Below are 18,227 nucleotides of genomic sequence, written 5' to 3'. Positions count from 1 at the left end.
CCCCCATATCCACTCCCCCACCCTCACTGTCCCCACCCCACTCTGCATCTCCCCCATATCCACTCCCCCACCCTCACTGTCCCCACCCCACTCTGCATCTCCCCCATATCCACTCCCCCACTTCACTATCCCCACCCCACTCTGCATCTCCCCCATATCCACTCCCCCACCCTCACTGTCCCCACCCCACTCTGCATCTCCCCCATATCCACTCCCCCACTTCACCATCCCCAACCCTCTGCATCTCCCCCATATCCACTCCCCCACCCTCACTGTCCCCACCCCACTCTGCATCTCCCCCATATCCACTCCCCCACTTCACTATCCCCACCCCACTCTGCATCTCCCCCATATCCACTCCCCCACCCTCACTGTCCCCACCCCACTCTGCATCTCCCCCATATCCACTCCCCCACCCTCACTGTCCCCACCCCACTCTGCATCTCCCCCATATCCACTCCCCCACTCTCACTATCCCCTCCCCAACTCTGCACCACCCTCTCTTGACTTCCCAGCCCCCATTCAATCGCCCCATTGGGCACCCCCCACCCCCCCCATTCCCCTCCCCCACTGCCTTCTCCCCAGTTCGCATCCCCTTTTATCCCCTCCCCCATCCCTACCTCTGACTCTCCCCTCCCCACTGTGCAACACCCCAATATTCCCTCCCACCCACACTGACCACCACCACCCCCGCCCCCACCCCCCCAACACTCCCCCCTCCTATCTCCCTCCCAGCCCCCACGTACCCACAGTTCCTTCCAATTCACTTCAATCACAACGGAATTTTTGATGGTTTTCCCACAGGCCAGATTCCCAGTCCAGGCAGAGACGGTGCTTCCGGAAATACCCAGGAATAACGCAGGATCCGGCTGATGAGGACCTGGTGTCAGACTCCCACAGGCCCAGTTCAGTTCGTTTTCAATATCTCTTTATTTGGTTGCATGTCATTACAAAACAAAGTGAGAAGAACGACAGTAAAAGACGACAGAAAACCTGAGTTATAAAAAGAAGGAACTGTACAGGATTGGGATAAAACAGGAAAATTATGCGCGAGATTCCTGAAGATGTTGGCTTTCTCCACCCTAGCATTAAGCACTCTCCCTGAGCATTGACACCCCTCTACCACGATGAGCATTTACCCCTCCAAACATTAACCCCCTCCGAACATTCATCTCCTCTGAAGATTAACCCCTTCCGAATGTTAACCCCCATGTCAAGCATTAGCATTAACCCCCGACGAGTATTAGCCCTTCGGACAATTCACCCTCTCTGAGCATTAACCCTCTCCGAGCATTTACCACCCACCCAGCTTTGAGCATTAAAACCCTTTCTTAGGATTAAACCACTAAGCATTTATCTGCTCTCCAAGTGTCAATTTGTGTTAACCTGTCCCGCGCATTAAACGCCCCAACCACCAGAATTAGCATATTCTAGATTAACAGTACATATTTACTCATTGCTGCCAGGAGTTCACGTTGCTGAACTAGTGGGTGCACAGTCCCCATCATGAGGTCTGTCAGCACTGATGTCCCACCTTGTGTTAGATATTCCAATGTTAACATGATGCCTGAGGCTTGACCAATTGATGATCTGAATTTGTGGGGGATGTTACAGAGCCTCAGTTAGACCCAGCCGAGAGTTCACCATGTCACCCTGCTTAGAGCCTTGTTTCCGCCACTCTCACTGCACGGAGATGATACCCACCTGACAAACACCTTGGAGTGAGCCAGCCAGGTGGTCAGGCGATCAGTTCAGCCAATGAGGCACAAATACAGGGGTCATGCAGTCATCACTGGCCAATGAAATTACTGCAAAGAATCGCTGATCCACTGGATCATGAGTGGCTCAAAGCATGTGGTCACTGCTATCCAATCAGATCGCTCAGACGAATCAGCTCCTCCCCAATTGGATGAGTCAGGTGATCACAGACATTGCCATTGAGAATGCCAAGCAGAAGCAAATTGTAAAACTGTGGATCATCACACTGTGACAGAGTAGAGATCAGTCCGAAAGCTGAAGGTGTCCATCTAAACAGATCTGTGTCCATGGTGAATGATTAAAAATCTGGAATTAAAAGTCTAATGATGACCATGAAACCATTGTCGATTGTTGTAAAAACCCATCTGGTTCAAATCAACAAGAGATTAAAATTAGAGATAGGAAAAGGCAGGCTTGTGTCACAGTGGTGAAGTGATATCACAACGGTGAAGTGATATCACAGCGGTGAAGTCATATCACAGCGGTGAAGTGATATTACCTCCTTTCCACCTTCTGCCTGTTACTTGGTTGAACCCTGGTCTGATTGTTGAACCAGTGGTTGTTGTACACTCTTGGTATTTGTGTTTGAACTGGGAGTGTCTGTTGGAATTGAAATGTAGGTATCTCCACTGCATTTCATCTTGTCAATTCGGGAAGATTGCAATGACTGACTGCTGTCAGAACCTAACAAACAGAAAACAACAAAACGTCAGCAAATAAACCCAAACAGAGCATCATGTACAGAAGGCCATCTCATTCTGCTTGGGTTAACCCAGGATAGCACACAGACTGACGATGTTACACAGATCACTGTTTCTTCATGTCAATGCGACCAGCGCCACGTCATTGTGACCTCTGCTGTGTCATGTGACCTGTAGTGTCATTGTGACTAGTGCCATGACATGTGATTTGTGCACTGACATGTGCCCTGCGCTGTGTCATGTGACCTCTGCATTTCATGTGACCAGTGCCATGTCACGTGACCTGCGCCATGTGAATCAGAGGGTCAATCTGACCAACTTCACAATTGGGAGTCGGGGTCAGGGGCCAGTCTCCCTGCTGTGGCTGTACTTCTCCCAGTCGCCCACCCCCTGATAACTCAACTGCTAGCAATCAACTCAACTGCTGGCAATCAGGAAATCCAACACCATAAACTGCAAGCCTCTCACGAAAAGATCAGGACTGGAAATCTCCTCTACCTTCTCCTAGTAGTGATTTCAGGATAAAGCCCATCGACATGGAAAAACCGGGTATTCACCAAGTGATGGGGAGCAGAGGGATGCTCTCTATAAGATACTCTCTATATATACACTGGCTATAATGTTAGTCTAATCACATTCAACAGACAGCACACGGGCAATGGCTCCACTCACCTCGGAACCCCCTCCCCTCTTATTGTCCATCTGACAACTGCCCTCACCACCTCTCATTTGCCACTCCCCTGCATTTTCTCAACTCCCCCCGCTCCCCTCCCCTTAAACACATATACACTCACGCTTCCCTCACCACCACCTCACTACCTCTCATTTTCCCCCACCTCCCCTTCGCAGCCCTCCAACTCTCACCCTACATGCGCCGCGTACCTCCTCTTGCCTTCCTTTTCCTCTTCTCCTCCTTCCCCTGCCTTCCTTGTTCCCCATTTCCCCCCTGATTCAACAGACAGGATGAGAAATTTGGATTGACCCCATGATCATTCTCGGGGAGGGCCATCACTCCCTGAATATCCCACGCTAAAATTTAATCCTTTAATCTCGGCATTCCCAATTTACTTACTTCCTGACACAGAGCCATCACTTTCAGAACCTGCGGAATAAAAACACAAAGCTTCAGTCATGGAGAAATCAGTGGGAATATATTATAATCAATGACACTTTTTCCAAACAGTTCCATCATCTGTGTGGTCAGATAAACAACCGGATGCAAATCCTCAGGGATTATTTCCATCAAACTCTGTACTTTCAGGGATTGGGGCAGGAAAAGGAGGGGTTGTGTGGTGGTGAGGGGGGCAGTGCCCAGTGCTGAGGGAGCGCTGCACTGCCAGAGGGTCAGTACTGAGGGAGTGCTGCACTGTCAGAGGGTCAGTACTGAGGGAGTGCTGCACTGTCAGAGGGTCAGTACTGAGGGAGTGCTGCTCTGTCAGAGGGTCAGTACTGAGGGAGTGCTGCTCTGTCAGAGGGTCTGTACTGAGGGAGTGATGCACTGTCAGAGGGTCAGTACTGAGGGAGTGCTGCACTGTCAGAGGGTCTGTACTGAGGGAGTGCTGCACTGTCAGAGGGTCAGTACTGAGGGAGTGCTGCTCTGTCAGAGGGTCAGTACTGAGGGAGTGCTGCACTGTCAGAGGGTCAGTACTGAGGGAGTGCTGCACTGTCAGAGGGTCAGTACTGAGAGAGTGCTGCTCTGTCAGAGGGTCAGTACTGAGGGAGTGCTGTCGTGTCAGAGCATGAGTATTGAGGGAGTGTTGCACTGCTGCAGGGACGTTATTGAGGGAGTGTTGTACCGTTTTAGTATCACTACTGCAGGAATGCTCCAGTGTTGGAGGGCAGGTGATGAGGCATTGCTGCAATGTCAGATGCGCAGCATTGAAGTTGTGCTGCACAGTCAGAGGAGCAGCAGTGAGGGAGTGCTGCACTGGCGGAGAGTTAGCAGGGAGGGTGCTGCGCTGAGTGAGTGGCAGCACCTGGGGAGTGCTGCAATGTCAGAGATGCGGCCTTTTGGATGAGCTATTAGACTGAGGTCCAGTCTGTCCTGTTAGGTCAATGTAAAAGATCCCGTGGTCTCCTGTGAGGAACACCAGGCAATGTTTCCTGGGTATCCTGGGTAATATTCAACCTAAACCATCTGCAATACAACAGGTTATTTGGCCACTTGTAGACGGCAGTGTGTGGGATCTTGCTGTGCACGAACCAGCTGCTATGCTTCCTACATTACGACATTATCACATTCCCGAGCTTTTTCAGGGTGCCATATAAATGTGAGTCTTTCTTTTTCATAATAGCACGATGTGCTAATTGTAGAGTGTCGAGTGGTGACTGTGAGGGAGCCATCAGTGAATAATGAAATCTTACCAGCACCAAAACACCAGCCGAATTTCTCCTTTACTTCCTGTTGGCGCTTCCAGTAGAAAAAGCCAGCAACACCGAATGCAATAAATAGCATCAACAGAACCACAGCGATAATCACTCCGGATACTCCACCTTTAACTGATTTAATAACACGGTTAGTCTCAGCTCCCAACGTCCGGAATCCAACTCAAGAATATCCCATCGGAGAGATTAACGTTTTGAGCCCGTGTCCTGCTTTCTACCCTTAATGTCACTTATTGGCACATTCCTTAGATAATATCACCACCTTCAACACCTCTTTGTCCTTTTGTCTATGACATCTTTTGTCTATCTCCACCTATCACTGGCCCTCTATCCAGCTGTACCTTTCCCCCCCACCTTAAACCAGCTTATATTTCACCTCCTTTCTATTTTTACTTAATTCTGTTGAAGAGTCATACGGACTCAAAACGTTAACTGTGTTCCTCTCCGCAGATGCTGTCGGACCTGCTGAGTTTTTCCAGGTATTTTTGTTTTTGTTCAAGAATATCCCAACCCAGTGCAATCGGGAATATTTGTTCTACAGTGTTCCCCAGAGCTTTTCTCACTGCCTTTAGGAGTGGGGAAAGTGGGATAATTGGCCTTAAGCCTCCCAGTATCGAATCATGGAATCATTACAGGGCAGAAAGCCATTTGGTCCATCGAGGCCCTGCTGGCTCTGCTAAGCAGCAATTCATCCGCTGCCACTCCCCACATCCCTGCACATTCCCCCTCTCCCGACATTCAAAAATATGTAGAAAACAACTTATGACACAGAAGGAGGCCGTTCTGCCCATCATGTCTGTGCTGGCCGATAAGCAAGCCACCCAGCCTAATCCCATTGTCTAACATTTAGCCCATAGCCCTGGAGTTTATGGGGCTTCAGGCGCAAACCTTTTGAGGGTTTCTGCCTCTGCTACCTCTTCAGGCAGTGAGCTCCACACCCTTACCGCTCTCTGGGTGAAATTTTCTTTCCTCATCTACCCACCCCCCACCCCGCTAATCCTTCTAGCGATCACTTGCAATCTATGCCCCCTAGTACTGACCTCTCTGCTGAGGGAAACAGGCCCCTCCCATCCACTCTATCCAGGGCTCCCCTCTCAGCCTTGTACACCTCAATCAAGTCTCCGCACAGCGATAGTGGGGACCATGTGCAGTAGCCCAGCGCACACCAGGTTGCTTTGAGGCAGATGAAGTCTGCACGGTGGGGAGGAATGGTGGGAAGGGGGATGCTAATGTTGAAGGGTCTGCACCTTAATGGGAAGGGCCGGAAGTGCAGGGAATTAGAGGAAGAGGCAGAGCACAGCCGAGGATAAATATATCTGCAGTTCGCATAGCAACAAGGGCAGTCCCTGCGGAGAATTTTCACTCGAAGCAGACAGGAACCTTCAGGAAAAGTGAATGATTAAAATGTCTTCCGTCTTTCTCCCAGCGCAGACAAGGATCCCTCCACCATGAACTCAGTACAACCCGGGAATGTTACGACCATCCCTTATCCTGGAAAATTCCTACTCCTCTGCCCCCTGTTTATATCCAATCCTTCCGCCAGGTTATTCCTGTTGCTTGCTCCATGTTCTTCCCATTTTATATCCCAGGCTATTCCCATTCCTTCTTCTTCCTCCTCCTTCTTCTTCACGAGGTCTCTGCCTGAGGGCGGTTCTGATCCACGAGCGACATGATCTTCACCTCGGGTAGCGCAAGGAGGGAGGTCCCGAATCCAGTCCAGCCGGAACGCCGTTGGCACCAATCTGATCCACGTCAGCCATCCAACCCTCCCAAAGAGTCTGAGTTGCTATGGCAACACACATTTTTACATGCATGCTGTAGCCCGAAGCTATGGATAGGGACAGTGGATGCAACAATTTCTCTCCATCGCATGGTTGACCGGGAATCTCTCCCGCTCTTCCTGCCTGCCATTGGGGTGTGCTGGAAGGATTTACAAGTTGATATTTAACCTGCTCGGCCACGTTATGAACATACCTTCACAGAATCACTCAGTGCAGAAGAGGCCCTTCGGCCCATCGAGTCTGCACCAACACGTGAGAAACACCTGACCTACCTACCTAATCCCATTTACCAGCACTTGGCCCATAGCCTTGAATGTTATGATGTGCCAAGTGCTCATCCAGGTACTTTTTAAAGGATGTGAGGCAACCCGCCTCCACCACCCTCCTAGGCAGCGCATTCCAGACCGTCACCACCCTCTGGGTTAAAAAAGTTTCACCTCACATCCCCCCTAAACCTCCTGCCCCTCACCTTGAACTTATGTCCCCTTGTGACTGACCCTTCAACTAAGGGGAACAGCTGCTCCCTATCCACCCTGTCCATGCCCCTCATAATCTTGTACACCTCAATCAGGTCGCCCCTCAGTCTTCTCTGCTCCAATGAAAACAACCCAAGTCTATCCAACATTTCTTCATAACTTAAATGTTTCATCCCAGGCACCATCCTGGTGAATCTCCTCTGCACCCCCTCCAGTGCAATCACATCCTTCCTATAATGTGGTGACCAGAACTGCACCATCAGGTCCTGGAGTGGGACTTGAACCCAAAGCTTCTAACTCAGAGGCAGTAATGCTACCCACTGCTCCACAAGGCCTCAATGCTCCCATTCCTTACCCCAGATTATTCCCATTCCTTATTCCAGGTGATCCACATTCCTCACCCCATTAAATTCCCACTCCTTTCCCTGGGCTTCACCCATTCCTTACCCAACATTATTCCCATTCTGTCCCAATTATTCCCATTCCTCATCCCAAGTCATTCCCATGCCTTTTCCCAGGTTATTCCCATTCTTTATGCCACGTTATTCATATTCCTTATAAGGAGGAGGAAGAAGGAATGGGAATAGCCCGGGATATAAAATGGGGAGCAAGCAACAGGAATAACCTGGTGGAAGGATTGGATATAAACTGAGGGTAGAGGAGGTTATGCCCATTAGCCCCCTCAGGTTATTCCCATTCTTTATCCTGGTTTATTCCCATTTCTGACCCCAGCGTGTTCTCGTTTCTATCCCAGGTTATTTATTCCCGTTCACTTACCCCAGGGTCTCTCCATTGCTCCAGACAAGCTGCTGTGTAGGATGCGACAGACGTGGTTGCGGCTATCTCCGGGTTTAGTCTGGAAGTGCACCCTGATTTGGTAGGTGCCGTCATGGTTGGGTCGAATGCCGGTGCTTTGGGATTTGAAGAGGGGCTCTCCGTCTGTATACCAGGTTACGTTGATGGATTGTGGGTAAAAACCAGTGACCAGGCAGTGGAGATTGAGATTCTGGCCATCCAAGCTCTTTGTGTCATAGACGATCAACTCCGGGACAACTGAAGAGAGAGAGAGAGAGAGAGAAAGGAGGACAGGTTCACTTTGACTGTACACGGCAGTGGATCCCTTCGGCTGGATTAGTCACAGATGGAAAGGGACGTGGTAAGCGACTGTGAAATGAAGAGGATGGTCTCACAGATCAGTCTGTGTGAGAGCCTCCCTCGTGCCCTGTGCTCTCGGTGAATCAGTGAATTCACCATCGGAGCCTCCAGCTGTCCTCAGCAGCAGCCTCGTCCTGCTGTGGCCTGGTCACAGTTTACCGGGTTCGAACCTGACTGGCTTCGGGACAGCTCTGGGATTTCCGTTAAAACAACACTCCCCCTCGAGGGTGCGGCACAGCCAGGTTCAAACCGGAACAACGGGACAGGTGGAACCAAGATTCAGAGCAAGTGTGTGTGTGTGTGTGTGTGTGGGGGGGGGGTGGGGGGGGCGGTCACCGAGGAGAGAGTGGGAGGGGCTGGGGAGGGGTCACCGGGGTGAGAGGGGGGGGGGTGAGTCACTGGGGAGAGAGTGGGGGGAGTGGGTCACTGGGGAGAAAGTGGGAGGGGCTGGGGGTGTCTCCGGGGAGAGAGTGGGGGGGTGGGTCACCGGGGAGAGAGTAGGGGGTGGGTCACCGGGGAGAGAGTGGGGGGGTGGGTCACCGAGGATAGAGTGGGGGTGGGTCACTGGGGAGAGAGTGGGAAGGAGGGGGTCTCCGGGGAGAGAGTGGGAGGGGCTGGGGAGGGGTCTCAGGGGAGAGAGCAGGGGGTGAGTCACTGGGGAGAGAGTGGGAAGGAGGGGGTCTCCGGGCAGAGAGTGGGAGGGGGGTTCACTGGGGAGAGAGTGGGGGGTGGGTCACCGGGGAGAGAGTGGGAGGGAGGGGGTCACCAGTGAGAGAGTGGGAGGGGCTGTGGGGGTCACCAGGGAGAGAGTGGGAGGGGCTGGGGGTTCACCGGGGAGAGAGTGGGAGGGGCTTGGGGTTCACTGGGGAGAGAGTGGGACGGGCTGGGGGTTCACCGGGGAGAGAGTGGGAGGGAGGGGGTCACCAGGGAGAGAGTGGGAGGGGCTGTGGGGGTCACTGGGGAGAGAGTGGGAGGGGCTGGGAATTCACCGGGGAGAGAGTGGGAGGGGCTGGCAGGAGTGTGTCACTGGGGAGAGAATGAGATGTTCATTGGAAAGAGTGTGTGGGGGCATTCGGGGCAGAGCAGGGGGGGTCATAGGGGAGAGACTGGGGTGGTCACTGGGGAAAGAGTGGGGGTGTCACTGGGGAGACAGTGGGGGTGTCACTGGGGAGACAGTGGGAGTGTCACTGGGGAGACAGTGGGGGTGTCACTGGGGAGACAGTGGGGGTGTCACTGGGGAGACAGTGGGGGTGCCACTGGGGAGACAGTGGGGGTGTCACTGGGGAGACAGTGGGGGTGTCACTGGGGAGACAGTGTGGGGGTGCCATTGGCCAGTGGTTTGATGGATGCTTGTGACAGGAGGTTTGGAGTCAGACCTACCTTTGCGATTCAGTGTATTAGCTCCATATTCAAGGTACGTGTTTAACCAATCAACACAAATTTTCTTTGTGTACTGTTTCTTGTACATGTTGTCGGCCACGTTACTGTTCCACTTGTTCTGGGTGCTCTCTGCGTAAGGGGAGACAGCGAACCAGGTGGCATGGTCCAGGTCGAAGCTGATCAGCTCGCGCCCATTAAATGCGTATTGCCGAACTCCGCTCACAGTCCCATCATCACTCACCTCGCAGCCTGAAGTGTACTGCAGGAAGTTCAGACCTAAAGAAACGTCAAAAACATCAATAATCAGCAACCAGTCACACCCAAACTCACCAACACGCCCCAAAATCTGGGTCACTCTCTAAGACGAGGGTGTGTTCACCATTACACACTCCCTGTTAACCTGGATCACAGTCTAACACGAGGGCATGTTCGCAATTACACATTGCCAGTGAACCCAGGTCACTCTCTAGCACAAGGGCGTGTTCACCATTACACACTCCTTGTGAACCTGGGTCACTCTCTAACATGACGGTGTGTTCACCGTTCCACACTCGCTGTAAGCTCGGGTCACTCTCTAGCACGAGGGTGTGTTCACCGTAAAACACTCCCTGTGAACCTGGGTCACTCTCTAACACGAGGCCTTCTTTACCGTTACACACCCACTGTGAACCCAGGTCACCCTCTAATGCGAGGATGTGTTCACTGTTACACACCCACTGTGAACCTGGGTCACTATCTAACATGAGGGTGTGTTCACCGTTACACACTCCCTGTGAACCTGGGTCACTCTCTAACACGAGGCCTTCTTTACCGTTACACACCCACTGTGAACCCAGGTCACCCTCTAACGCGAGGATGTGTTCACCGTTACACACCCACTGTGAACCCAGGTCACTATCTAACATGAGGGTGTGTTCCTGTTACACACTCCCTGTGAACCTGGGTCACTCACTAACACGAGGCCGTGTTCACCGTCACACACGCCCTGTGAACCTGGGTCACTCTCCAACACGAGAGTGTGTTCACCATTACACATTCCCTGTGAACCTGGGTCACTCTCTAACACGAGAGTGTGTTCACCATTACACACTCCCTGTGAACCCGGGTCACTCTCTAACACGAGGGTGTGTTCATCATTACACATTCCCTGTTAACCTGGGTCACTCTCTAACACGAGGGTGTGTTCACCATTACACACCCACCGTGAACATGGGCAACAAGGACACGAGGGTGTGTTCACGATTACACACTCCCTGTGTACCTGGGTCACACTCTAATGCAAGGGTGTCTTCACCATTACACACCCAGTGAGAACATGGGGCACTCTATAACACGAGGGTGTCTTCACCGTTACACACTCCCTGTGAACTCGGGTCACGCTCTAACACGAGGGCGTGTTCACTGTTACACAATCCTTGTGAACTGGGGTCACAATCGAACACAAGGGTGTGTTCACTGTTATATATTCCCTGTGAACCTGGGTCACTCACTAACACGAGGCCGTGTTCACCGTCACACACTCCCTGTGAACCTGGGTGACATTCGAACACGAGAGTGTGTTCACTATTACACATTCCCTGTGAACCGGGGTCACTCTCTAATACAAGAGTGTGTTCACATTACACAGTCCCTGTGAACCCAGGTAACTCTAACACGAGGGTGTGTTCACCATTAAACACCCACTGTGAACCCGGGTCAATCTCTAACACGAGGGTGTGTTCACCCTTACACACTCCCGGTGAACCCAGGTCACTCTCTAACATGAAGGTGTCTTCACCGTCACACACCTAGTGTGAACCTAGGTCACTCTCTAACACAAGGGCGTGTTCACCATTACACACTCCCTGTGAACCTGGGTCACTCTCTAACACGAGGGCTTGTTCACCGTTAAACACTCCCTGTGATCTCGGGTCGCCCTCTAACACGAGAGTGTGTTCACCTTTACCCACTACATGTGAGCTTGGGTAACACGAACACGAGGGTGTCTTCACCATTACACACCCACTGTGAACCTGGGTCACCGTCTAACATGTGGGTGTGTTCACTGTTACACACTCCCTCTGAACCTGGGTCTCTCTCTAACACGAGGGTGTGTTAACCATTACACACTCCCTGTGAACTCGGGTCTCCCTCTAACATGAGGGCGTGATCAAGGTCACACACTCCCTGTGAACCTGGGTCACCTCTAGCACGAGGGTGTGTTCACCATTACACATTCCCTGTGAATCCGGGTCACTCTCTAACACAAGGGCATGTTCACCGTTACACAACCACTGTGAACCTAGGCAACATGAACACGAGGGTGTGTTCACCATTACATACTTCCTGTGAACACGGGTCACTCTCTAACACGAGCGTGGGTTTACCATTATACTCCCACTGTGAACATGGGTCACTCTCTAACATGAGGGTGTGTTCACCATTATACACTCCCTGTGAACCCGGGTCACTCTCTAACACGAGGGTGTGTTCACCATTACACACTCCCTGTGAGCCTGGGTCATTCTTTAAAACAAGAGCGTGTTCACCGTTACACACCCAGTGTTAACCTGGGTCACTCTCTAACACGAGGTTGTCTTCACCGTTACACAATCCCTGTGAACCGGGGTCACAATCTAACACAGGGGTTTGTTCATCGTTATACATTCCCTGTGAACCTGGGTCACTCACTAACACGAGGCCGTGTTCACCGTCACACACGCCCTGTGAACATGGGTCACTCTCCAACACGAGAGTGTGTTCACCATTACACATTCCCTGTGAACCTGGGTCACTCTCTAACACGAGAGTGTGTTCACCATTACACATTCCCTGTGAACCCGGGTCACTCTCTAACACAAGGGTGTGTTCATCATTACACATTCCCTGTTAACCTGGGTCACTCTCTAACATAAGGGTGTGTTCACCACTACACACTCCCTGTGAATCTGGGTCACTCTCTAACACGAGGGTGTGTTCACCATTACACATTCCCTGTGAACCCGGGTCATTCTCTAACACGAGGGCATGTTCACCGTTACACACCCACCGTGAACATGGGCAACAAGGACACGAGGGTGTGTTCACGATTACACACTCCCTGTGTACCTGGGTCACACTCTAATGCAAGGGTGTCTTCACCATTACACACCCAGTGAGAACATGGGGCACTCTATAACACGAGAGTGTCTTCACCGTTACACACTCCCTATGAACTCGGGTCACGCTCTAACACGAGGGCGTGTTCACTGTTACACAATCCTTGTGAACTGGGGTCACAATCGAACACAAGGACGTGTTCACTGTTATATATTCCCTGTGAACCTGGGTCACTCACTAACACGAGGCCGTGTTCACCGTCACACATTCCCTGTGAACCTGGGTGACTCTCGAACACGAGAGTGTGTTCACTATTACACACTCCCTGTGAACTTGGTTAACACTAGCACGAGGGCATGATCACTGTTAAGCACTCCTATGAACCTGGGTTACTCTCTAACACAAGGGTATATTCACTGTTACAAACCCACAGTGAACCCAGGCCACTCTCTAACACGAGGGTGTGTTCACGATGCAACAATGCCTGTGTACCTGGGTCACACTCTAATGCAAAGGTGTCTTCACCGTTACACACTCAGTGTGAACCTGGGTAACACGAACATGAGGGTGTGTTTATCATTACACACTCCCTGTGAGCCTGTGTCACTCTCTAACACGAGGGCGTGTTAAGCATTACACACAACCTGTGAACCCGGGTCACTCTCTAACACGAGGGTGTCTTCACCGTCACACACCCAGTGTGAACCTGGGTAACACGAACATGAGGGTGTGTTCACCATTATACACTCCTTGTGAGCCTGTGTCACTCTCTAGCATGAGGGCGTGTTCACCGTTAGACACACCCTGTGAAACCGGGTCACTCTCTAACACGAGGGTGTGTTCACCGTTACACACTCCCTGTGATCTTGGGTCACCCTGTAACACGAGGGTGTGTTCACCTTTACCCACTCCATGTGAAGCCAGGTCACTCTCTAAGACGAGGGTGTGTTCATCTTTACACACCCACTGTGAGCCCGGATCACTCCCTGACACGAGGTTGTGTTCCCCATTACACACTCCCTGTGAACCCAGGTCACGCTCTAACACAAGGGTGTTTTCACCAGTACACATTCCCTGAGAACCTGGGTCACTCTCTAACACGAGGGTGTGTTCACCATTACACGCTTGCTGTGAACCTGGGTCATTCTCTAACACGAGAAAGTGTTCACAGTTACACACCCACTGTGAACCTGGGTCACTCTCTAACACGAGTGTGTGTCCACATTTACACACCCACAGTGAACCTGGGTCACTCTCTAACACGAGGGCGTGTTCACCATTACACGCACCCTGTTAACCTGGGTCACTCTCTAACACGAGGGCATGTTCTCCATTGCACACCCACTGTGAACCGGGGTAACACGAACATGAGGGTGCATTCACCATTACACACTCCCTGGGCACCTGGGTCACTCTCTAACACGAGGGCGTGTTCACCGTTACACACCCACTGTGAACCCAGGTCACTCTCTAAGACGAGGGTGTGTTCATCGTTACACACCCACTGTGAGCCCGGATCACTCCCTGACACGAGGTTGTGTTCCCCATTACACACTCCCTGTGAACCCGGGTCACACTCTAACACGAGGGCTTGTTCACCGTTACACACTCCCTGTGATCTCGGGTCACCCTCTAACATGAGGGCATGTTCACCCTTACACACTCCCCGTGAACCTGGGTCACTCTCCAGCATGAGGGTGTGTTCACCATTATACCCCCACTGTGAACCTGGGTAATACGAACACGAGGGTGTGTTCACCGTTACACACCCACAGTGAACCCGGGTCACTCTCTAACACTAGGGTGTGTTCACCGTTACACACACCCTGTCAACCTGGGTCACTCTCTAACATGAGGGCGTGTTCTCCATTGCACACCCACTGTGAACCGGGGTAACACGAACATGAGTGTGTGTTCACCATTACGCACTCCCTGTGCGCCTGGGTCACTCTCTAACACGAGGGCGTGTTCACCGTTACACACACCCTGTGAAACCGGGTCACTCTCTAACACGAGGGTGTCTTCACCGTCACACACCTAGTGTGAACCTGGGTCACTCTCTAACACGAGGGCGTGTTCACCTTTACCCACTCCATGTGAGCCTGGGTAATACAAACACGAGGGTGTGTTCACCATTACACACTCCCTGTGAGCCCGAGTCTCTCTCTAACAAGAGCGTGTGTTCACCATTACACACTCCCTATGAACCCGGGTCACTCTCTAACACGTGGGTGTGTTCACCATTACACACTCGCTATGAACCCAGGTCACGCTCTAACACGAGGGTGTGTTCACCAATACACACTCCCTGAGAATCTGGGTCACTGTCTAACACGAGGGTGTGTTCACCATTACACGCTTGCTGTGAACCTGGGTCTTTCTCTAACACGAGAATGTGTTCACAATAACACATCCACAGTGAACCTGGGTCACTTTCTAACACGAGGGTGTGTTCACCATTATACGCCCACTGGGAACCTGGGTAACACGAACATGAGTGTTTGTTCACCATTAAACACTCCCGGTGAACCCGGGTCACTCTCTAGCACGAGGGTGTGTTCACCATTATACAGTCCCTGTGAGCCTGGGTCACTCTCTAACACGAGGGTGTCTTCACCGTCACACACCTAGTGTGAACCTGGGTCACTCTCTAACACGAGGGCGTGTTCATCGTTACACACTCCCTGTGAACTCGGGTCACTCTCTAACACGAGGGCGTATTCACCGTTACACACCCACTGTGAACCTGGGTAACACGAACATGAGGGTGTGTTCACCATTACACACTCCCTGTGAGCCTGGGTCACTCTCTAACATGAGGGTGTGTTCACAGTTACACATCCACTGTGAACCTGGGTCACTCTCTAACATGAGGGTGTGTCCACATTTACACACCCACAGTGAACCTGGGTCACTTTCTAACATGAGGGTGTGTTCACCGTTACACACTCCCTGTGAACCTGGGTCACTCTCAACATGAGGGTGTGTTCACCATTACACACCCACTGTGAACCCAGGTCACTCTCTAAGACGAGGGTGTGTTCATCGTTACACAACCACTGTGAGCCCGGATCACTCCCGACACAAGGTTGTGTTCCCCATTACACACTCCCTGTGAACCCGGGTCAATCTCTAACATGAGGATGTGTTCACCATTACACACTCCTTGTGAACCTCGGGCACTCTCTAACACAAGGGTGTGTTCACCCTTACATACTCCCGGTGAACCTGGGTCACTCTCTACAACGAGGGTGTGTTCACCAATATACACCCATTGTGAACCTGGGTAACACGAACATGAGTGTGTGTTCACCATTACACACTCCCTGTGTGCCTGGTTCACTCTCTAACACGAGGGCTTGTTCACCATTACACACTCGCTGTGAACCTGGGTCACACTCTAACACGATGGCTTGTTCACCATTACACACTCGCTGTGAACCCAGGTCACGCTCTAATACGAAGGTGTGTTCACCAGTACACACTCCCTGAGAACCTGGGTCACTCTCTAACACGAGGGTTTGTTCACCATTACATGCTTGCTGTGAACCTGGGTCATTCTCTAACACGAGGGCGTGTCCACATTTACACACCCACAGTGTACCTGGGTCAGTTTCTAACATGAGGGCGTGTTCACCGTTACACACTCCCTGTGAACCTGGGTCATCCTCTAACACGAGGGTGTGTTCACCGTTACACACCCACACTGAACCTGGGTAACACGAATATGAGGGTGTGTTCACCATTACACACTCCCTGTGTACGTGGGTCACTCTCTAACACGAGGGCGTGTTCACCGTTACACACTCCCTGTGAACCCGGGTCACACTCTAACACGAGGGCTTGTTCACCGTTACATACTCCCTGTGAACTCGGTTCACCCTCTAACATGAGAATGTGTTCACCTTTGCCCACTCCACGTGAGCCTGGGTAACACGAACACGAGGGTATGTTCAGCATTACACAGTCCTTGTGAGCCCGGGTCACTCTCTAACATGAGTGTGTGTTCACCATTACACACTCCCTGTGAACCCGGGTCACTGTCTAACATGAGGTTGTGTTCACCATTACACACCCAGAGTGAATCCGCGTCACTCTCTAACAGGAGGGCGTGTTCACCATTACAAACTCCATGCGAACCCAGGTCACTTTCTAACACAAGGGTGTGTTCACCATTACACACTCCCTGCTAACCTCTGTTACTCTCTAACACAAGGGCGTGTTCACCATTACACACCCACTGTGAACCCGGGTTAATCTCTAACATGAGGTTGTGTTAACCATTACACACTCCTTGTGAACCGCGGTCACTCTAACACAAGGGTGTGTTCACCCTTACACACTCTCGGTGAAGCCGGGTCACTGTCTAGCATGAGGGTGTGTTCACCATTATACACTCCCTGTGAAATTGGGTCACCTCTAACACAAGGGCGTAATCACCGTTACACACCCACTGTGAACCCGGGTCACTCTCTAACACGAAGGCGAGTTCACCGTTATACACCCACTGTGAGCCTGGGTCACTCTCTAACACGAGGGCGTGTTCATCGTTACACACACCCTGTGAACCCGGGTCACACTCGAACATGAGGGCTTGTTCACCGTTACACACTCCCGTGAACTCGGTTCACCCTCCAATACGAGGGTGTGTTCACCGTTACTCACTGCATGTAGGCCTGGGTAACACGAACACGAGGGTGTGTTCACCATTACGCACTCCCTGTGAACCCGGGTCACTCTCTAACACGAGTGCTTGTTCACCGTTACATACTCCCTGTGAACTCGGTTCACCCTCTAACACGAGCATGTGTTCACCTTTGCCCACTCCATGTGAGCCTGGGTAACACGAACACGAGGGTGCATTCACCATTACACACCCACTGTGAACCCGGGTCACTCTCTAACACGAGGGTGTGCTCACCATTACAGACTCCCTGTGAACCTGGGTCATTCTCTAACAAGAGAAAATGTTCACAGTTACACGCCCACTGTGAACCTGGGTCACTCTCTAACACGAGGGTGTGTTCACCATTACACACCCAGAGTGAATCTGGGTCACTCTCTAACACGAGGGTGTGTTCACCATTACACACTCCCTGCTAACCTGTGTCACTCTCTAACACGAGGATGTGTTCACCATTACACACCCACTGTGAACCCGGGTCAATCTCTAACATGAGGTTGTGTTCACCATTACACACTCCTTGTGAACCTCGGTCACTCTAACACGAACGTGTGTTCACGCTTACACACTCCCGGTGAAGCTGGGTCACTGTCTAGCACGAGGGTGTGTTCAGCATTATACACTCCCTGTGAACTTGGGTCACCTCTAACACGAGGGTGTGTTCACCGTTACACACCCACTGTGAACTCGGGTCACTCTCTAACATGAAGGCGTGTTCACCGTTATACACCCACTGTGAACTTGGGTAACACGACCATGAGGGTGTGTTCACCATTACACACTCATTGTGAGCCTGGGTCACTCTCTAACACGAGGGCGTGTTCATCGT

The 18,227-nt window shown here is 51.7% G+C and overlaps 1 protein-coding gene across 1 annotated transcript; it reads right to left on the bottom strand.

Annotated features, from left to right (window-relative positions):
- Window positions 1–911: 911 nt before the first annotated feature.
- LOC144678133 (major histocompatibility complex class I-related protein 1-like) lies at window positions 912–9,994 on the bottom strand (the record flags this gene model as incomplete). The annotated part of the gene is made up of 5 exons (XM_078538027.1): window positions 912–2,442; window positions 3,532–3,561; window positions 4,824–4,958; window positions 7,879–8,154; window positions 9,637–9,994. Coding segments are annotated over 5 exons (963 nt in total), but the record flags the coding sequence as incomplete, so codon positions are not given.
- Between the last annotated feature and the right edge of the window lie 8,233 nt (window positions 9,995–18,227).

Source organism: Cetorhinus maximus, unplaced genomic scaffold (genome assembly GCF_964194155.1).
Source record: "Cetorhinus maximus unplaced genomic scaffold, sCetMax3.hap1.1 HAP1_SCAFFOLD_3664, whole genome shotgun sequence".
In the NCBI taxonomy this organism is placed as follows: Eukaryota; Metazoa; Chordata; class Chondrichthyes; order Lamniformes; family Cetorhinidae; genus Cetorhinus; species Cetorhinus maximus.
Note: the sequence above shows the minus strand (reverse complement) of the source record. Positions and strands in the feature narration are given on the sequence as shown.